The sequence below is a fragment of the Quercus suber genome, unplaced genomic scaffold, assembly GCF_002906115.3.
Source record: "Quercus suber isolate HL8 unplaced genomic scaffold, Cork oak 2.0 scaffold_151, whole genome shotgun sequence".
Lineage (NCBI taxonomy): Eukaryota > Viridiplantae > Streptophyta > Magnoliopsida > Fagales > Fagaceae > Quercus > Quercus suber.
Window position 1 is genome coordinate 256,534 of NW_027069612.1, and position 22,715 is coordinate 279,248.

The 22,715-nt window shown below is 33.7% G+C and overlaps 1 protein-coding gene across 1 annotated transcript; it reads left to right on the forward strand.

The window, feature by feature from the left end:
• The first annotated feature begins 15,001 nt into the window (after positions 1 to 15,001).
• LOC112022200 (cysteine proteinase mucunain) lies at positions 15,002 to 21,482 on the forward strand. The gene is made up of 5 exons (XM_024054775.2): positions 15,002 to 15,570; positions 19,231 to 19,466; positions 19,563 to 19,703; positions 20,128 to 20,580; positions 21,100 to 21,482. The coding sequence occupies exons 1-5, from the start codon at positions 15,099 to 15,101 to the stop codon at positions 21,193 to 21,195; spliced, it is 1,398 nt and encodes a 465-aa protein (XP_023910543.1). The 5' UTR covers positions 15,002 to 15,098; the 3' UTR covers positions 21,196 to 21,482.
• The last annotated feature ends 1,233 nt before the right edge of the window (positions 21,483 to 22,715 follow it).

Here is a 22,715-nt window from a genome sequence, read left to right on the forward strand (position 1 = left end):
GTATCTTAATACACTTGGTAAAATGCATATTTCGGATGCATGCAATTAGGGGCAGTAATTTGTGTTCGCATGTCAGGTTTATGTCATGTTGAGCCATAAGTATTTAGTTATATAAGTTGACCTGAACCCGACCTGTTTAGTAAACATGTTAGGAATCTTCAATCCGAATACAACCGGTTTGTTAAATAGGTCAACCTGACTCGACACGTTTAACTCGTTTAATTAACAATTGCATCTTAATACACTTGGTAAAATGCATATTTCGGATGCATGCAATTAGGGGTAGCAAGTTGTGTTCGCATGTCAAGTTTATGTCATGTTGAGCCATAAGTATTCGGTTATATTGGTTGACCTGAACCCGACTTGTTTAATAAATATGTCAGGAATCCTCAATTCGAACACGACTAGTTTGTTAAATAGGTCAACCCGACCCGACACGTTTAACTCATTTAATTAACAAGTCATGTAAAAGTCAATACAAATAACTTGTTTAATAATATATTTGATTAATAGGTCATACATAACCTATATAATTTTTATCAATTATCATATATCTAATATTAAAATACAATTACAACCATAAATATAGTAATAAAAATATAAAAACAACTATTATAAATTTAGTGATAATATCAAAAAAATTAATAATTTTATAAGCTAAACAGATCAAACGAGTTAGATGGATTCGCATGTTGAATACAAACACGACCCGTTTTTTATTAAACGGGTTAGCCATGTCAAGCCGAATACGATCCAAACCTGTTTAGCCTCAACTCATAACCTATTTATAAATAGGTAACAGGTTAGTCATGTCGAGTTTGCAGGTCGTGTCAAATTTTTGCCACCCTTACATGCAATTTTGTTTACTAGTTGTGATATTGTACCAGAAATAGTTATTAAAACCTAGCTGGTCAAACTAGTGACCTAGTGAATCAGCACCTAAGTCGGTTTGGTTGTTTAATTACACCTCTTATGTTATTAAGCTGGTAAAACCTAATAAAATATAGCAGTGTTTTTGCAACCTGTGCAACTCTAACGAATTGTTTTCACTCGATCAGCTTTATAATGTAATTGTAAGTCATTGCAGTATCATTTTTCAAATTTGGAGTACAATGAAAACAAGATATTTTTAAATAAGGATGATATTGGACTTTTCAATAAAATAAATAACTTCAAAGTTTAGCTTAAATCATAATCCATGAGATTAGAGCAACTAATGAGATGTGCACCTAATTAGGAGTTGTTGTATATATAGGTATATACATGGATAAGTTGTAATAATGATGTTTGAGTTTGGAGAATATGGTTTCATAAAGTGAAAATTAAAGTTTTAGCTAAGTGAAAATTTGAAAATCAGTATTTTCGATCAATCGAAATTTTGACTCGATCAATCAAAAATGGTAAGAAAATAATCCTAGAGTCTCTAGATATCTTGATCGCTGTTCGATTCCTCTTCAATCGATGGAAAGTCAAAAATCAGGATTTTCTACAAAAATTTTCTAATGACTGTTTAGAAATGTTAAAAAGGTTTCAAGCCTAGTAAATGGTTTTATGAAACATGTTGACTCTCTATACGTGCCTTTTGATGGAATATAATCCTATAGGTATAAATAGAGACTTATGTTCACTTAAAAAATAACTAACTTCAAAAAATAGTAAATTAGAGAAAAACACAAGAAATCCTGTGGTCATTCTTCAGAATTACTATCTGTAGAACCCAATATCTTAGTTGTATCATGGGGACAAATTTGCAATAACCCTTTAACAACAATAGTGTGAGGGGAAAATATTGTCTAAGGAAAACGATATTATGCCTATCTATTTTATGTTTGTCTTTTGTGTTAACCTTGTTCTTCCATTATTACTTTATGTAATATCCCCAACAATCTTAGACAATATATCCTACAATGGAAGGAACAAGTGATGTTTCAGCGTTGAAGATGTTGAATCATGAGATAGTGAAATTGGATTGTTTTGATAGAACCAATTTCTCTTGATGGAAAGACAAGATGAAATTCCTTCTTACTGCACTGAAACTTTTCTATGTCTTAGACCCAAATTTGATGCTTTTTCCTACTGCAAGTGATGAAGACACTAATGAGATAAAGGCACAAAGAAAGAAACGGGAGGAAGACAAATTGATTTGCAGAGGGCACATTTTCAATACTCTTCCGGATCGCCTCTATGATCTCTACACATCAATGAAGTCACCAAAGGAGATTTGGAATGCTTTAGAAGCAAAGTACAAAACTGAGAAAGTAGGTATGAATAAATTTATTATTCAAAAGTATTTTGATTATAAAATGCTTGATAATAACTTAGTTTTGGATGAAGGGCATGAGTTACAGATTTTGGTCAATAAATTCCGTGATTTGTCAATCAATATTCTTGAATCATTCCAAGTGGGTGCAATCATTGCGAAACTCCCACCAAGTTGGAATAATTTTAGGAAGAAGCTTCTGCATATATTGGAGGATTTCACTTTAGAACAATTCAGACAACATCTTCAAATTGAAGAGGAAAGTCGAGTTAGGGATGTCACTAATACCAATTCTAAAGTGAATGTGAGCAATGTTCAAAGTGGGAGTTTGAGTAAGACCGATAAACACTTGAAAGTGAACAAAAGTGGGAGTGGCTTCAAGAATAACAACTCCAAGAATCCCAACAAGGACAAGAAGAATTGGGCTTGTTTCCATTGTGAAAAGAAAAGGTCATTACATTTGCGAATGTAAACTCTTAAAGAACAAGAAAAATGACAAAGGCAATTCCAGTGAAACAAATGTCATTAAGGACATTATTGTTATGGTGAGTGGCATACATATTGATATGATCACTGAAGTTCATATGGCTGTGATTCCAAATCCTTTTGATTGGTGGTTCGATTCGGGTGCAACGGTGCATGTGTGCAACAACAAAGAGCAATTCAAGACTTATAATGAGTTTTCCATAGAATAACGAGTGCTAATGGGCAACCATAATAAAGCAAAGGTTCTTGGAAATGGGAACCGTTGAAGTGAAAATAAGTTCCGGCAAGATGATGATCTTGACCAATATTTTTTATGTACTCGATATCAAGAAGAATCTAGTATCTACCAATTTGTTATGTAAGAGTGGTGTAAAAGCTGCACTTGGGTCGGACAAGTTAATCTTGTCCAAGAATAGGATATTTGTAGGAAAGGGATATGCTACTAAGGGCATGTTCAAACTAAGTATTATTAATAAAGAAGTTTCTAGTTGTGCTTATATTATTGATTCTTCATATTTATGGCATGCTAGATTAGGACATTTAAATTTCAAATACTTAAAGTTTATGTCAAAGCATGGTACAATATCATATAAGCATGATGATGAAAAGAAATGAGAGATTTGTATTCAAGCAAAAATGACAAAGAAACATTTTTCTAAGTCAGATAGAAATTCTATCATGCTTGAACTTGTACATTCTAATATATGTGAACTGAATGATGTATTAACTAGATGAGGTAAAAGATACTTCATTACATTCATTGATGATTTTTCTAGATTTACATGTGTATTTAATGAGAAATAAAGATGAATCCTTTGACATGTTCAAACGCTATAAAAGTGAAGTAGAAAATCAAAAGGATAGGAAAATAAATATCCTATGAAGTGATAGAAGTGGTGAATATTTTCCTAATGATTTTTCTATGTTTTATGAGGAACATGATATAATACACCAAAGTTCAGCCCCTTATACACCCCAACAAAATGGTTTGGCTGAAAGAAAAAATAGGACTTTTGTAGACATGGTAAATGCCATGATCTTGAGTGTGGAGCTTCCTTTTAATTTATGGGGAGAGGTATTGCTTACAGCATGTCATGTGCACAATAAAGTACCTTCCAAGAAGATTAAAGTGGTTGGGAGGAAATCAAACCTTGAATGTAGTAAAGTGTAGGATTGTTTAGCCTTTTATAGAGTGGTTGATCCAAAAATAACAAAATTAGGACCAAGAGCTATGAAAAATGTGTTTGTAGGTTATGCTGAAAAATCAAAGGCATATAGATTATTTGACTTAAGCTCTAATACAGTGATGGAATTAAGTGATGTTGAGTTTATTGAGGATAAATTTAATAAAGATTCCATGGATGCTTTGATACCTACTCAAACACAATAAGGTGAATCTAATCCTAATACTACTTTAGGTGGTACTAAAAAGATTGAAAGTGGTTCACCAAGTGAACAAAGAAAGAGTCAAATGATAAGAAAAGTAAAGAACTTTGGTCCAAATTTGATTTCTTATCAAGCTCGATTGTTTCTTGTTGAAGGTAATAGAAAAGTGGTTCTAAATAAAATACCTATAGTATTTAACACAGACGATGATCCTAAAACATTTGAGGAAGCTATGGCTTCTAGATATTCAACTTTCGAGAAAGAAGCACTTAACGATCAGATGGACTCAATATTATCCAATAATACTTAAGTTCTAGTGGATCTACCTACTAGTTCTAAACCAATTGGTTGTAAATGGGTATTTAGAAGAAAATATAATACAAATAGATCAATATAAACCTTTAAAACAAGGTTAGTGGCAAAAGGCTTTAAACAAAGGGAATGAATGTTGAGGTACATTTCTTTACACTTAATGTTATTTAAATAACACCTATTTATTTTCAAATATCACAAAAAAATTATTGGTCATGCCTAAATATTTTCTGACTATCACTATGACTAGCCCACAACTTTTCTCCTCTCTATCACGAAACTAGGCTACAAATACAAAAAGCTATGGGACCCCAATATTTTCTTGTAAAAAACCGAATTATCTAGTAAGCAAGATAAAAACTAATCTTTTCTAAAGCCCAAGAATACTCATGCTTGGCAATATTTGAAAAGTCCATGATTCAAATCCATGGCAAAATCATTTTATCAATGGAATTCAAATCCATAATCAAAACCCATGGCAATTTATTTATCCAAAAGTTCAATTCTCATTGGCAATATTTGAAGCCCAATTTTCATTGGCAACACCAAAGCCCAATTCTCATTGGCAATATCAAAGCCCAGTTCTCACTAGTAATATTTAAAACTCAATTCTCATTGGCAACATCAAAACCCAGTTCTAGCTGGCAATATCAAAAACCCAATTTTCATTGGCACTACTTTATCAAAAGAGCCCAAGATTATTAACACTTGGCAAGGAAAAAAATATATCATGATATAATCGTTGCTCAAATATTACTATGACAATCGTCTTATAAAAACTCATTTGGAGTTATCTTGGAGATTATGATCTCATGTGATAAACCCATGAAGTGCATGATCACCATTTTGTGTCATAACATCAACACTCATGGTAAGTATTCAAACCCACAAAGCTCGACATTTACATTAGGATGTAGTTATTAGAAACCATGAGCATTATTTACAATAAGGAATTCATGGTGAATGATTTACAAAAGCATTTTGAAGCTTGTCCTATTGTTTCAAATATTACAACTAATTGTCCAAAGGCCCATTGCAAGTATCTACGAAAAGAAACCAAAGTATTCACTAACAAAAGCCCATGAGGAATGAAAGCCCATGGCAAACATGTGTTGTTAATGCCCATTTTGTAGGATGCACACAGCCTGGCCCAAACGAACCAGCCCATGTATGCAAGCCCAACCCAAAAGACCCAGCAAGGGGCAAAGGGTTGAGAGTGGACAACCAACCCTTGTTCATCCATAACCAAGAAACAACTAGAGACCCCTACAAGAGAACTAAGCCTTTGAGGATGAACTAGGGGTTATCCCATCAGTTTTCTATCACCCTTTGCCTGTTGTGAACAGTGCCCAAGAGCTATCATATTAGCTAAAGTCTAAAGAATAATGGAACTCCATCATTTTTCTCAATACTACACCTCTAGCGGAAGGAGAGCTGGAACCAAATTATCCAAACTTTAACAAATTAATGCTATAAATGTTGAAAACGTTCAAGATGTGATTCATGTGCCAAGCCCAAGAATCCTAAAGGAGAAAAATTAGAAACATGTGATTTGGAGAGCATAAAGGAATTTTCAGCGGAACCCCCTGAAGTGGACTAGAGCTTGACACCTGGCTTGGAGTGTTAAATCTTACTTCTCAGGGGTCCGAATCTCAATTGCAGTATTAGGATTCGCTCGTGACACACACCTTAATCACAATAATTAAGCTCAGCCCCAGAAATCCTGGCATTTAATGCAAAACACTCTAAAATCCCATCATTACCCAAAGAAGCAAGGCAACCCCTAAAGTAGATTTTCCTACATCTGATCAAAAATCCCAGGAAAGTTAACCTTGATTCACTAGCTCTGACTAGTCATACGTTTTTGGATTCTTGTTAATTAATGCTTCTCTAAAACTCCATTATAAAACATACACACCTCAGCCCACTAAGAGACAGCTACCCTCTCCGAAACTCTTAGTTTGTTTACTACTTTGCTCGTGGTTTAGCTTCGCTCAAGCTCACCATTCATCATCCTTAGCCTACACTCATCTAATCTCAGATGTTCTCTTCCCCCTCTCACATAATCATAGCCCATAAATGTCTCCCAACTAATCATAAACAGACCACACACAAAAAGCCTTAATCTTAGTATCAATCCCATCTCACTCACTCAAAAATAGCCCACGTTCATCTCATTCATGCCTTATAAATATACACTCACTAAAATCTTAGCTTAATACTTGCTACACTGAGTTGGAGATTTTTCTTTCCCTTCACACCATGCTAATTAATAGGGGTGTGCAAAAAACCAACGAACCGAACAAATCGACCAAACCGCTGCCAAATTTTTGGTTCTGTTTCAGTTTGGTTCGGTTTCAATTTCATTTTTTAAAAACTGAAATTTTCGGTTTCGATTTCAATGCTGGATTTTTTCACCCGAAACCGAACCGAATATATATATATATATATATGTGTATGTGTAGGGTCAGTTTTTGTTACCCAAGCTCAAAGGATATGGATTAAAGGCCCAACGAACCCAGAACAATGAATTTGTAGAGAGTGGGCAAAAGAGCTGGGCTGGTTATGAAGCACAGAACAGTTGGCTAGGTTACGTGCAATGATAATAACATGAACTAAAGCTCAGATAACTCCATGAATGAATGTCCGAAGATGTGTTTTATTGAATGAACAATGATTACAACATTCAGAGCCATAGTAGAGCTTTTCTCTCTCTCTTTTTCTTTCTCTTTTTTCCTCTCTTTTTTCCTCTCCCATTATCAGTGACCCTTCTTCTTTATATAACATCCCTTCCTATCATCTCCACCGTCCACCTGTTCTTCATCCGCGCATCTACTCAAGTGCATGTCACGTCATATGTCTACTTTAGTTCTTTGTGAGTGGCGGTAGCTGAGGTTGCACTATTCAGGGGTCTTCTCCACATAAATGCAACCAGAAAAACTGTTGCTGAGCATTAAATGCGGTGGTAGCAGCTTTTCCTTTAAATATTTTTTAGTTCTGATCATCTCCGGATCCACTCAGGACCTGTCATTACCGTTGGGATTGTTAGGCAGATTAGTCGGACCCTCCACACGTTCGTTTGATCAAGGCTCATCGTAGCCGAGGAGCAAGACGTCTTCGGACCAATGGTGACCTCTTCAGACGACACTCCCCTACTGCTTTTGGGCTTCCTGCTTTAGATGGGCCACCCCAACCGCCTATTGATCATCGGAAATACAATAGTCCTTAACAGGGGGTTCTGGGCCCATTAAGTTGCTTTGGGCTTTTTTCCCCCCACAATATATATATATATATATATATATATATATATTTATGTAACTCTATTACATACCTGATCAGTGGCTTAGTGGTATGCTACTTTGTGGTTTGGCTGCTAATCCCAAGTTCGAGCATTCGCGTGGGGTGAAAAAAATGAAAAAAGCTTTCTCAAGCTTTTTTTCACACACATTCTCAGCCCCTCCTCTTCTCTCACCGCTCCACGCCTCCACATGCTGCCTCCACACGTCGGCCTTCCTACACCAGCCTCCACACACTGGCCTTCCTAGCCGGCCTTCACATGCCGGTTCCCTATGCCGGCTAATCTTTTCATTCTCACAGAGTCACGGTGACCTCTCTTTTTTTTTTTTTTTTTTATTCTGGGTTTGTTTGATATTGAATCGATACTATTTTTTCAATTTTTATGTGCAAATAAAGTTAGGGTTTTGTAAAAACCCATGTGCTTGGTTATTTATTTTTTCAATTTCTTCTCTCTTTTTTATATTCTGCGTTCTCTCTCTCTCTCTCTCTCTTTGTTTGCTTTCTTAGAAAATAAATGATAAGGAATCGAAACCGACCGAAACTGAAACAAACTGAAGCTGACGGTTTTTCAACAATTTCGGTTGATTTCGGTTGAGACTTTTAAAAACCGAAAATTTTGGTTTCGGTTGGCCGGATAAAAAAACCTACCAAACCGAACTGATTACAGCCCTACTAATTAATCGTTCTTTTCTTTTTCCTATGGAACCTTTAATGTTTACTTTTTATTTTATTGTTGAATGATATGATGTATTCATAACGATCAACTCTTCCCTCATATTGATGTAATAATGGCTGAAAGTACAATAAATTCCTCTTAAACGAGACATACAAGAATCCCCGGGAGTTAACATTTTCCTAAATTTATCTAATTATTGATTGCTAAACTGTGTAATTTCACCCTTGCAGTTGGACAATTTATCTCTTTGGACTTAAGTGTAACATCACCCATACCGCTGGAGAATTTATTTCCCTTGGACTATCAAAATAGGACCACTAATTAAGCATTGTAAAGTACTTTTCATTGGGCTTGTTGCTATTTTGTTAAGTGTAGCCTTTGTTTTCTTGCTTGGATAGGCTTGTCATCACACTGAAAGCCATTGGGTGCCATCTCAAGAGCCCATAGTCGAGTTTTGGCTTGATTTCCAGACATTTTATTCAGAAGCATCAATTTTCCCCTCAACAATGAGCAAACTACTTTGATACCTATGAACCGATGGCTAGGATCACACCTATTTGTGTGTTGTTAGCACTTGCATCCATATATAAGTTGATTGTACATCAAATGGATGTTGAGACAGCTTTCCTAAATAGTGATCTTAATGAGGAAGTTTACATAGAACAACCTGAGGGTTTTATACTTCCTAGAAATGAAAAGAAAGTTTACAAATTAGTAAAGTCCTTGTATGGCTTGAAACAAGCTCCAAAAAAATGGCATGAGAAGTTTGACTTAGCGATTTTATCAGATGGCATTGTTCACAATAGTTCTGACAAATGTATACATTCCAAATTCACAAAAGAATATGGAGTCATTGTATGCCTTTTATGTGAAGGATATGCTCATATTTGGTATGAATATGAAAGATGTATGTGAAACCAAAAAGTATCTTTCTTCTATGTTTCAAATGAAAGATTTAAACGAAGTAGATACTATTTTGGAAATCAAAATTAAAAGACATAGTGAGGGATTTGCACTATGTCAATCTCATTATGTTGAGAAAGTGCTTCAAAAATTTGAACATCTTAATATAAAGGAAGCAAATACACCTTTTGATCAGAGCATAAAGTTGAATGAAAATACTAGAAGAGCAATAACACAGCTGAGTATGTTAGTGCTATTGGTAGCATGATGTATGCTATACATTGTACAAGACTAGAATATCATTTTCAGGGGGCAAACTTTCTAGATTTACAAGTAATCCAAGTGTGGATCATTTGTAAGCAATTGGTAGAGTTCTTGATTATTTAAAGAAAACCATAAGTTTGGAACTCTTTTATTCTGAATTTCTAGATGTGCTAAAAGTTATTCAATGTTAGTTGGATTACTAGTGCGAGTGATAACAAATCCATGTCTGATTCGATATTCACTCTTGGTAGGGGTGCTATCTCTTGGTCATTAAAGAAACAAACTTGTATTTCTCACTCCACCATGGAATCAAAATTTATAGCCTTAGCAGCAGTAGACAAGGAAGCGGAATGCTAAGAAATATGTTGTTAGACACAGAGTTGTGGCCACAACCAATACCAACCATTTCAATGTACTGCGATAGTGAAGCCACCTTGGGTAAAGCATACAGTAAAATGTATAATGGTAAGTCTAGACATATAGGTCTAAGAGATGATTACATAAGACAATTTATAGAATCTGATACCATTTCAATTGTCTATGTAAGGTCAAATAATAATTTGGTAGACCATTTTACCAAAGTAGTGTCTCGAGATATGGTTGGGGTAACATCTATTAGAATGAGACTAAAATCCTTCTTTTAAGAGAATCACCAATAGTAGGAACTCAATCTCGAATTGATTTTATCTAAGAGGTTTAAAGGGNAAGTCATTTTGTATATAAATCTTAAGAGGAGAATTAAAGGAACAATAGCTAAGGTAGTGTATCTAAATATTGTCATTTTAATTTAATGTATTGAGTCCTGTTCACACGGTGTCATGTGTGATGCAAGTGATAGTCTTTTCGTTAGAGTTGACAACAAAACAAACGACAATAATGAATAAGTACAAAACGGAGTTATAACTTTGGGAGGGTGTTTTGATAATTCTGCAGGGGTGAAAATGAAAACAAAAAAAGAGTTGCAAAAAAGTGAGCTAGAGTGGAGTGTTACGGAACTCTGAATATGTCTGAGTCACACACACTGACAGCGAAAGGGGACAAAATAATGGATGCAAACACGAAAGTCTCTTCCCCTAACTTTCTGTAGGTCCCACATAAAAAAGAAAAAATTGAACAGTCACGGTCACCCACTTATTCCAAAAGCAAACTTATACTACGTGGCAAATCATAATTCGCAGAAATTCGAACCAATAGTATTTCTCCAAGCCGTACCTACTCACTGTAACCACGCTCCCAATTCCTAAAACACACACACACGAGTAAAATCAAAGTTTTAACTTTTAACCGTGGTAAAAAAAATGAGTCCCACTGTTTGGTCAGGTTCTTAACCCAGCGCGTGACTTAACTCAGCTCCAAATTCAATGCACCATTTCTAGAATCTCTCCTATTTCCGTGGGTTAGTGTCTTTTCTATTTTCTTTTCTTTGCCTACTTCACCTATCAAATCTCATCCACATGGTTCTTTTCGTCTAAATCGTCAGCTACTGATTTTTTTTTTTTTTTTTTTGTTAATAGGAATTGTCAGCTACTGATTCATTCTATGTATAGTGGATATTTCTTAAAAGATTCAAACTGTATGTAATCTGATTTTTTTGCCAAGCTCAACAACTTTCAATAAATGATAAATTGATGTTTTATGGTTTATTATTGAATTTTAGGTCAATTATATACTTATTATTAGTTATTAGTTATTTTATGCATAATACATTTTATGTTAATCTAATATCATGCATTAATCATCCACTTTTTTGAGATATTTTATTGAAAATTAAAAAAATTATAAATAATTTTTCATAAATTTTTTTTTAGACTGACTCACTCATGTAAGGGCAAATATTAGTAAAACACCTTTTTAAGTACTACAGTTTTTTTTTTTTTTTAAACTATCATGCATTTACGTAATCCAAATGAGAATTGTTTTTTAATAAACTCAATAAGGTCCTTTTTTTTTCTTTATATATATATATATATAATAGTTGTTTTTAATAGCAAATCAAAAAACCAATATATATATATATATATATTGTGTAGGCCAAATTCGAAAGTATAAACTTTATTAATTAAGTTTAAAAAAAAAATAGTAAATCAAGATTTCAAATCATATTTAATCTAATTTTTGTCAAGCTTAATCACTTTTTAATTAAGTTGAAAATTTAGCAAGTTTATTGAATACTTGTTATATGAATACTAAATTTCATGTTAATCTAATATGATTCAGGATCCAATCCTTTTTTTGAAAAGAATCATGAACCAATCCAAATGATAGAAAATCAGAATATGAAAACTATAATTTAAATATTTATTTAAATAAATCATTATTAATACCTAGTGCTCTTACTATTTGGAATGTAGTATGAAAAAATAAATGATTTTTTTTTATAAATTTAATTGGATTTGAATATTTATATCATAATAATTGTTATTTATCATCATGTAAAAATATTAATGAGTTTCTTCTATGTAGACTGTAGAGTGATTATAATAAATTTTATAGCTTAAATTAGAAAATAGAGAAGATATTTTATTTTTACTATGAAAAGTAAGAAGTAATTTTTTCTTCTGAGATTAAATTCTATAAGGATGTGGTGTAAAACTTATGTTTTACTCCTCAAATCCCAATATACAACATAATCTTATAACGTATTTAAGAATAAGTATAACCACACCTAATCAATTTTAATATCTATATATAAATCCAACAAAATTGAGAGTTTATTAATATGTTATTAAAGTATGGTAGGATGTATTAAATTTCAAGTAAAATGCTAATGTGACAATCTTTTATTGAATGATGTAAAACATGGGTTTTACATCTTGTTCTTACCAAATTTGGATTCTTTTCTTTTTACTTACCAATAGTAAAAGAGAGAAATTAAATCCATTATTTGAAAAAATCAATGCTTGTCCCAACTCTAGAGACTTATAGTTTAATTAGCACATTTCTACACAAAGTTCTTGGAGGTTAAGAGAGAAGAAGTTTTTTTTTTTTAGCTTGTTGCCATATATTTAGCATAAAATGATAAAAAAAAAATTATACATTTTGATAAATACTATGTAAGCAATAAAAACTACAAAACACCCGGAGACCAAGCAGATTCTTTAGCGTGTTCCAATTAATTTAATGGATAAAATCTCTATCAGTCAACAAAGAAGCGAAGTTGGAATTGTGCCGCTACTAAAAACCAAAAGGTGCTGCGACTATTTATTTATTATTATTATTCTTTGAAAAAAAATTCAATACTTTTTTTAATACATCCAAAAATGAATGTGATATAGTACTTATCCGGCCCTCAGGCGAAAGTTATTTATAATTTATCCCACATAATTCGTGCGTGCGAGAAAAAAATCTGTATTTTTATTTTATATATATAATTTTTATTTTGAGAATTTAATTTATAAGTAAGTAAAGTAACTTGAAAACCAACAAGAGAATAACTCAATTTTTTAGATAATATTTTAGTAGAAATTATAGTTATATTTTTATTGAATTATTTTTTAAACGAATAGACAATCAACAGATGGAAGCAAAAGATAGGAAGATAAAAACTATAAAAGAAGAGCTAGTAAAGCCAAAAGGGGGGGGGGGGAGAAAAAAAGGCCTCCTCGGCCTGTGGCCGAGGAGCATTCCCTCATTTGTAAGAAAACACTTAGCCATTTTTAAAAATAAGTTTGGGCATGGTGATCAACGGCCAGCACCTAAGCTTGTCAGCCCACTCTCTATAAATGTATTGTTTGGGCTTGTTGGGCTGAAAACCCAACACTCAATTCAAATTGAGTCCTTACAAATATTAATGAGTTTCTTCTATGTAGACTGTAGAGTGATTATAATAAATTTTATAGCTTAAATTAGAAAATAGAGAAGATATTTTATTTTTACTAGGAAAAGTAAGAAGTAATTTTTTCTTTTGAGATTAAATTCTATAAGGATGTGGTGTAAAACTTATGTTTTACTCCTCAAATCCCAATATACAACATAATCTTATAACGTATTTAAGAATAAGTATAACCACACCTAATCAATTTTAATATCTGTATATAAATCCAACAAAATTGAGAGTTTATTAATATGTTATTAAAGGATGGTAGGATGTATTAAATTTCAAGTAAAATGCTAATGTGACAATCTTTTATTGAATAGTGTAAAACATGGGTTTTACATCTTGTTCTTACCAAATTTGGATTCTTTTCTTTTTACTTACCAATAGTAAAAGAGAGAAGTTAAATCCATTATTTGAAAAAATCAATGCTTGTCCCGACTCTAGAGACTTATAGTTTAATTAGCATATTTCTACACACAAAGTTCTCGGAGGTTAAGAGAGAAGAAGTTTTTTTTTTTTAGCTTGTTGCCATATATTTAGCATAAAATGATAAAAAAAAATTATACATTTTGATAAATACTATGTAAGCAATAAAAACTACAAAACACCCGGAGACCAAGCAGATTCTTTAGCGTGTTCCAATTAATTTAATGGATAAAATCTCTATTAGTCAACAAAGAAGCGAAGTTGGAATTGTGCCGCTACTAAAAACCAAAAGGTGCTGCGTCTATTTATTTATTATTATTATTCTTTGAAAAAAAATTCAATACTTTTTTTAATACATCCAAAAATGAATGTGATATAGTACTTATCCGGCCCTCAGGCGAAAGTTATTTATAATTTATCCCACATAATTCGTGCGTGCGAGAAAAAAAATCTGTATTTTTATTTTATATATATAATTTTTATTTTGAAAATTTAATTTATAAGTAAGTAAAGCAACTTGAAAATCAACAAGAGAATAACTCAATTTTTTAAGTAATATTTTAGTAGAATTTATTTTATATATATAATTTTTATTTTGAAAATTTAATTTATAAGTAAGTAAAGCAACTTGAAAATCAACAAGAGAATAACTCAATTTTTTAAGTAATATTTTAGTAGAAATTATAGTTATATTTTTACTAGATTATCTTTTAATTTTATCTCTACTTAAACATAAGTGTGTAAATAAGCTTTTTTTTTTTTAACCAAAAAAATAAAAATTTTAAATAGGAGAAGTCTTTTAAATAGTAGTATAGATAAATAAAGCAACTCGAAGATCAATAAAAAAATAACCCTATTTTTTAGACAATATTTAAATGAGAATTATAAATATATTTTTATCAAATTGACTTTTAATTTTATTTTTACTTATAAACTTTTTTTTTTTAAATAAAGACAATATAAACAAGAAAATCCCTTAAATAGTATTAAAGATTATTACCTTACCTACTCATGTTCTTCCGAGCTGTACTAACTTATATTCATTTCTTTCTCATAATAGAAACTTATATTCATTTCTTTACATTTTCTTTAAAAAAGATTAAAAAAAAAAACTCACACTTATTTCTCTTAAAATATCTCCTATTGAAATTTCCAGTCCCTTTCCTTTATAAGCCCACTATGACCGCCCAACTTTTTCACACACCCACCCTTTCCTCACAAACCCATCTCTCTGAAAAATAGTTCACAATCGCAGAGAAAAAAAAAACAAGATGGGTTCCTCTAGATCATCTTTGATCTTCTTCTTGTTCACGATTTTAGCGGTATCGACAGCCTTGGACATGTCGATCATCGGGTACGACCAAACCCACGTCGACAAATCGAGTTCGAGGACCGACGAGGAAGTGATGGGTCTGTACGAGGCGTGGCTCGTGAAGCACGGCAAGGTCTACAACGCCTTAGGAGAGAAGGAGAAGAGGTTCGAGATTTTTAAGGATAATCTCATGTTCATCGACCGGCACAACGCCGAGAAGCGGTCTTACAAGCTCGGGCTGAACCGGTTCGCTGACCTGACCAACGACGAGTACAGAGGTATGTACCTAGGCCTGAAGAAGAGTGGTCTTAGGAAGCTCTCGAAGCCTAGGAGTGATCGTTATGTGCCACGTGTCGGTGATAAGTTGCCCGAGTCGGTTGATTGGAGGAAAGAAGGTGCGGTCGTTGACGTCAAAGACCAAGGGAGTTGTGGTAAGTTTCACACTTTGATTGCATATTTTTTACCTTTTTAAAAAAAAATTAATTTAATTATTCCTTCTAATTTCATCTAGTCTTGTAGAGTTGTAGTTAATTTTAATATTTCGTTTCCTAAATCATTTTGGTAGACTTAATATTAGAAAAAAGTAGTAGAAAATAAAAGATTAGTAAATGAGATTGTAAAGTTCATTCTATCACGCTATATCGGTCTGAGGAGTTCCCGAGATGTTTCAGGGTTAAAAAGTAAAATAGTCTGAGAAAAAGCTGAGACACCAGATAAAAGATAAAAGATTAGAAAAGTAGAATGATCAGATTCAATCCACTACACAACGGAGTTTTCGAGAGATGTTTCATGGATAAGTAGAATAATTTAGCTGAAGAGAAAATAATAGAGGGTTTCTTTATAATTTAAATTTAATAAGCTTGAAAAAAAGGTAATTTGACCATTAATAATTTTGTTTTAAATTAATATATTTTGGTGGGTGGAAGGGTAATTTTGGGAAATTTGCGGGGTTTTAAAGTTGTGGGGGATTATTGTTTTGAATGTTTGTCTTTTCTTGCTAAAGAAGTTATAGAGATAGCTGAACCTTATTAATCTTTCATCGTTTCACGAAGGTAATAATAATTAATTTAATTGTTTGATGACTAGGTCAAATGAAGGAAATTTATTGTTGTGATGATCAATTAAAGAGCTTGCTTTATGTGATGATTTCAAGGATGGTATAACTATTTGTATATCGCTATGGCTATGATCGTAAATCTCACAGTAATTAATATAATATAAGATAATTCTAAAAAAATTTGGTGTAAAAATTAAAACATGCAAGGAAAAAAAAAAATATGGACCTTGGAAATTACGGATTACCCTTCTGACACGTGTGAAGACAATTTTGTCGGTGTTACTGTTCCAGGGTATGCGGGTCTTAGATAAGCTAGTTTCCAAAGGTCTTGTTGGCATGACAGTTTTGTTTATTTATTTAATTTTCTTAAATGTAATACCAGGCATGGTCAGTCTGTATCTGGACAGGTTTTTGTTTATATATATATATATATATTTTTTTTTTGGTTTTTTGTTTTTAAATTATTTTAGATTATTATTTTTATTTATATACAGTTTTATAAAAGGTCCGTTTGGATTGAACTTATTATTGCTGAAACTGAAAACTGAAAACACTGTAGCAAAATAATTTTTAAATGTGTAAATAGTACCGTGTGAACCATTTTTAATATTTTTTAGTACGTGAACAGTGATATGAACAGTGTTAAACAGTGTATGAACAGTATTTTTTCTCTGCACAGTAAAATCATGTGATTTTACTGTTTACTGGCCGGGAAAAAAAAAAAAAAAAACGGAAAAACTCAAACGTGGACGCACACTGAAAACGCAGAGGCCAAACGCCCTCAAAGTTTCTCTTTTCCTTAGATACAATCTTACTTTAACCAATTTTTAGCAAATAAGCAATAATCAATCAGTAGAAAGGTGCATCCAAACGATCATGAGACCATGATTAAGATCAGCTGTCAATTGTCTTTAGTTCTTAAAGTCCTATTAATCCATTTGAAAGCAGTGTATTGAACTTTTTTTTTTTTGAAAGGGGTATTGAACTTTGTTACACATGTAATTTACTGTTTTAATTTTGCTATTCATTGAAATTATTGACGACCTTACAAATTCCAATCCACATATCAAAATGGATAAATAGAATTTTAGAAATTCTATTGTGGAGTTCTGGATGATCCTCTAATAATTTGGCCAAGCATCTTTGGCAAAACATGCTGTGGCTCTCACACTGCCCTTTTTTTCAGTCCAAATTCATAAATTTTTTAATTCATGATTTGCCTAATTGCAATTAAATATTTTTGGGCCTCATTCTCAAAAAAAAAAAAAAAAAAAAAAAAGGGGGGCCTGGAATCTGGATAGAGGTTACATTCTTCCTCAGCTCTCAAAGTGGGCCCACTGGATCTGGCAATTTTCACACCTGTGGGCCCGGCTGCTTAAAAATTTATTTTCTTAGATATTAAAATGGTCCATGGGCCGGTTTTGAGACCGCATTTTTCTCGCCAAAGAATTGTCCCATTTAACTCGTGTGAAGTAGATTATGTTGTCTGTTTGGCAGTCTTTGTCATTTATACAATTTAAAGTTTGGCTTAGAATATTTGTGTTTGGCGGTCAACTAAGAGCATTCGCAGCAGTGGAGCTAAAAATTTAGCTTTTTAACTCCGTCAAAAGTTACTTTATCTATTATACCTACATGCTGCAGCAGTGAATTTATTTTAACTATCAACACAATAAAATGATATACCCCTACAATAAAATAATATATTTCACAACCCAAAAACATCCCAGCACCGACCACAACCTCCTCTACAATCAGCCACAGCCACAGCCACAGCCACCACTACCACCACCACCACCACCACCACCACCACCACCACCACCAACACAGACACAATCAACCCACAAACAACATAAATCCCAAACAACCATCATAGTCACCAATCCACCACCACAACTACCAAGCCCACAGGAAAAAAAAAAAAATCAAACACCGTACCACCAAACCATAGCCACAACAACCACCATCGCCACCACCACAGCCATCAAACCCACAGAAAAAAAAAAAATTAAACATCATTCCACCACCACAACCATCAAACCCACATAGAGAAAAAAAAAAATCAAACATCATCCCACAACTACAACCATCAAACCCATAGAAGAAAAAAAAAAAAAAAAATCAAACATCATTCCACCACCATAGCCGGTGGATCGACGACGTGGGTCTGGCGGCAAGGATCGACGGTGGCGTGGGTCGGTAGTGTGGGCTTAGGCTGGCAGCGGAGAGAGAGAGAGAGAGAGAGAGAGAGAGAGAGAGAGAGAGAGAGAAGGTTAATATTTTAATCAGATAAGGATTAAAATATTACTATTTTTTTTTTAGCTCTCATGAACAGTGCACATTTATAAATAGATGTGCATTGTAGCAATAGAGCTAAAATTTTTAGATTTAGCTCCACTGTCGCAGCAAGACTTTTGTGTTTGTGGAGCTAAATTTTAGCAATATAGCATTAAACCTCCACTGCTGCGAATGCTCTAATAGAGCTAATAAAGACTTGGTCATGTTGCAATTCTCTTTCAGTTAGTATCTTGCCTTTAAGATTGAGTAACAATGGAGACAATAATATGGGACCCTTTCTAACTTTGATTTATAGAAAATTATTTGGGGAGAAATAGACAAAGTGAAACTTAGGTATTACTCTTTATGTGCTGTGCTTTAGGTTTCTAATTAAATTCAACTATGTGCCTATGTTGCATTGATTAATACAATCACATGGTTTAATTTAATTGGGAAAGTTAAGGTACAACACGGAAGGAGCAGTACATAAGCCAAAAAGAAAAAAAAAAAAAGAAGATTTTAATCTTAATTATATGGTTTCACAGGATAGGGTGGAACAATGTAACAGTTGGTTTCAAACTTTAGCAACTATAATTAATAAAAGACATGTGCTTTTGTTCCCATTATATTTAAGTTGGACAAAACTCCTTGGTTGCAAATCAAGGTTAAAGCATTTTTTGTTAATAAATCTTACATCATTTGTTTTGCTTTGTACAATTTGGTACGTGATGGTGTTTTAACTCTTTACTTTGAAATAAAGGGAGTTGCTGGGCATTCTCGACAATTTCGGCTGTGGAAGGGATAAACAAGATTGTGACTGGCGATCTGATCTCACTATCAGAGCAGGAATTGGTGGACTGTGATACATCATACAATGAAGGGTGTAATGGGGGTCTCATGGACTATGCCTTTCAGTTCATCATCAACAATGGTGGCATTGACTCTGAAGAGGATTATCCTTATAAAGCTAATGATGGCAGATGTGACACATACCGGGTTGGTAGCAATTCTCTTGGGAAAAAAAAATTAAGAAGCTGAATTACAACCTAAAAAAAAAAATTCTTATTTTTGCTCGTCTTTTGTTTTGTGCAGAAAAATGCCAAGGTTGTTACTATTGATGATTTCGAGGATGTTCCTGTTAATAACGAGAAAGCACTGCAAAAGGCAGTAGCTAACCAGCCAATAAGCGTTGCCATAGAAGGAGGTGGCAGGGAATTCCAGTTATATGACTCGGTATGATTAAAATCTCAATCTGATTACAAGTAGATGATTTAGCTCTTTAGATGATATTGTTCTTAGTTTGGTGTATTGAGCCCTTCCATCGCTATTAAATTACTGTAAAAGTGTCTTTGTCATGGTCTAGTTGCATTTAGCTCATGACCTTTGCCCAAGAATTATATTATACGCAAGCCACTAAAAGCAAGACGACACTTAGTTTCTACCTAAGAACAATATTTTATGGAAACCAATCTAAGGACCCAGACACTTAGCATCCCATCAGGTGAATTTGTTTGTGAAGGCAGTTGCATTGCACTAGCTTGGATGCTCTGTATACTGTTCTTTTCAACTCCACTATTGAAGCTGGGACTTGACTGATAGCTTCTAATTTGTACACAAAAAATTGACCTCAAATCCTTAATTATCCCAATATTTTCAGGGTGTATTCACAGGAAGATGTGGGACAGCACTGGACCATGGAGTTACTGCTGTTGGGTATGGCACAGACAATGGTGTTGATTACTGGATTGTGAGAAACTCATGGGGTGCAAGCTGGGGAGAGGCAGGTTATATTAGGATGGAGCGCAATTTGGTTGGCAAAGCAACTGGCAAATGTGGAATAGCAATGGAGGCCTCCTACCCTATCAAGAAAGGTCAAAATCCTCCCAACCCAGGCCCATCTCCACCGTCTCCAGTAGTGCCCCCAACTGTCTGTGACAACTATTACTCCTGTCCTGAGAGCAATACCTGCTGCTGTCTTTATGAGTATGGAAGATCTTGCTTTGCATGGGGATGCTGTCCACTTGAGTCTGCCACCTGCTGCGATGACTATTATTCTTGCTGCCCACAGGACTATCCCGTCTGCAATCTTAAAGAAGGCACCTGCTTGACGGTAAGAGCAACTCAACTTTATTACATTTTACTTCTAGGGAAAATTTTAAGTATAGTTTCTTAGGTGTTGTATCTTAGGTTTCCCAATTGAAGTTAACCGTGTGGTTGTGTTGATCAAATGCAGCAAAACCAATGCCAATGAATGTGTTGGTCTAAAACTTGGAGGGATCATGGATCCCTCACAAAAAAAACCCCCCCCTCCCGGGGGGTGTCTCAGGTCTGAGACCCGGGGTTGGAGTATATTAGTATTTATATATTTTTCTAAACTAAGCAAAAAAAACAAAAAAACCAAATGCAGCAATACCAATGCAATCTTTTCCGAGAAGAATTAGATTCAACATTATTGTTGCAACTATATGGTTGAATTAAGTTAAGAAACATAAGATATAACACCTAAGGAACTGTCAAAATTTTATGTCTCTAATCTATGAAACTCATTTTGTTGATGACTTCCCCATTCCCCTCTGAGAATATTAACATCCCCTTATATCTTGCTTACGTGTATTGCCACTTGCAACAGAGCAAGAACAACCCATTCGGAGTGAAGGCATTGAGGCGAACTCCTGCTAAACCTTATTGGGCAATTGGAAGTGACAGCAAGAGCAGCAGTGCTTAAGCAAATCTTCAATCTGGTGGATGACATGTTAAAAGGAGTATGAAAGAATCATAGCAACGATTGATGTTCTCCTTCGTGTCATTCTACTTGCTACCCACATTTCCATCGTTAAGATACAGATTGATGCTCCGTTGAAGATTATTTAGATACTGATTATGTATATAGTACTTCATTTGTTTCTGCTGCATTTGAAAAACCAATAGACATTTTATCTGTTTCTAAAAGCCACCTGTAAATTCAGTCATTCAGCGGTGTCTTTAATGAATTGCTTTATCATTCCAGTGCTACTTGTAGTCTGTTTGATACTATTATCATCAATCTTTTCTTTCCAGCTAGTCCCCAGATTATAATGCTTGAAGATCAGAAGTCAAATTGTGGCTAATGATATAATATCACAACTTCAATTCAAATCCAGAGCTATAAATTCTTTATCCAATTTGGCTTATTTGGATATTGGATTTGTTTTGGTTGTGGTGGCTGTTTTTAAGATAGAAAAAATGAAAAGAGAATTTGTTTTCCTTGTGTCAATATGCTCATAATGCCCCAGTGTATGTTATAAACACTTTGGAGTGAAAGCCTCTGTGGCTCTGTCCATGTCACTTGAGCCACTTCTGGTGTGTTTAGGTCATCACTTAAGCTTTGTAGTTTTATGTCTTTTGCGTTTTAAGAAAAACCGCGAAGTTCAATATAAAACTGCATCCTGGAACTTAAAGCTGAAATTTCTGTAAAAGATGAACAGGTAGACTGGTAGAGGCGAGGTATTGAACCATAGATTTTGGTTTCTAACTTATGAGTTAACTGCTCATGCAATGCCTTGTATGTAAGCTTGCTAGAAGATGCTCAATACCGGTCTAAGGTTTCAAGTTTGTGCATTAATCGCACATGGTCAGTTGGTGTCTAGGTTCCTTAAAGAGAATCATGAAAAAGGTACATCACCCATGTCGTCTAGACCTCTCACGTACTGGTTTTTTCGAGGATAAAAAGATAGTTTGGTAAGGACTAAATGAGTCTACACGATATGCCACTCTCTTACTTTTCTTCAAGCTAAAAAAATTCTGAATAAAGATACGAGGTCGAAAGTACATGCTGCTTTTGTCAAAGTTGAGATATCTTTGTATGATTCCTCAGGTTTTTTTCCTTCTGAATAATTCATCTCATGGTTAAAGCAGAGGAACACATGCTTTGGGTTATTTTTCAAATCTTTGTTAGCATTATGATTTTCATTTTCATTTTCATTTTTTTCACTACGGTGACACCAATTCCTCATGCTAAGCCCTTCAACCTTGTACCATTTTTTTAAAGGGAAAGTTGTAAACTTTATTTAATGTGAAAATAGAAAGTACGTCTTCTCTGCTCAAGTAATGTTTGTTTTGTATGTGTATATGTTTTTTATTTTTTTAAGTGATGACTGTACAGTCATCACTTTTTTAAAGAGGTGTGAAAGAGGTGGGACCGTGGGAGAAAAAAATAGAAGAGGTTGAAGCATAAGAAAAAGTTTCAGTTGTGTTTGTCAAGTATGT

Coding starts and splice junctions, on each gene's coding strand:
- LOC112022200 (XM_024054775.2), top strand. CDS start 15,099: ATGGGTTCCTCTAGATCATCTTTGATCTTCTTCTTGTTCACGATTTTA. Junction 15,571..19,230: donor CAAAGACCAAGGGAGTTGTG/GTAAGTTTCACA, acceptor TTTGAAATAAAG/GGAGTTGCTGGGCATTCTCG. Junction 19,704..20,127: donor AATTCCAGTTATATGACTCG/GTATGATTAAAA, acceptor CAATATTTTCAG/GGTGTATTCACAGGAAGATG.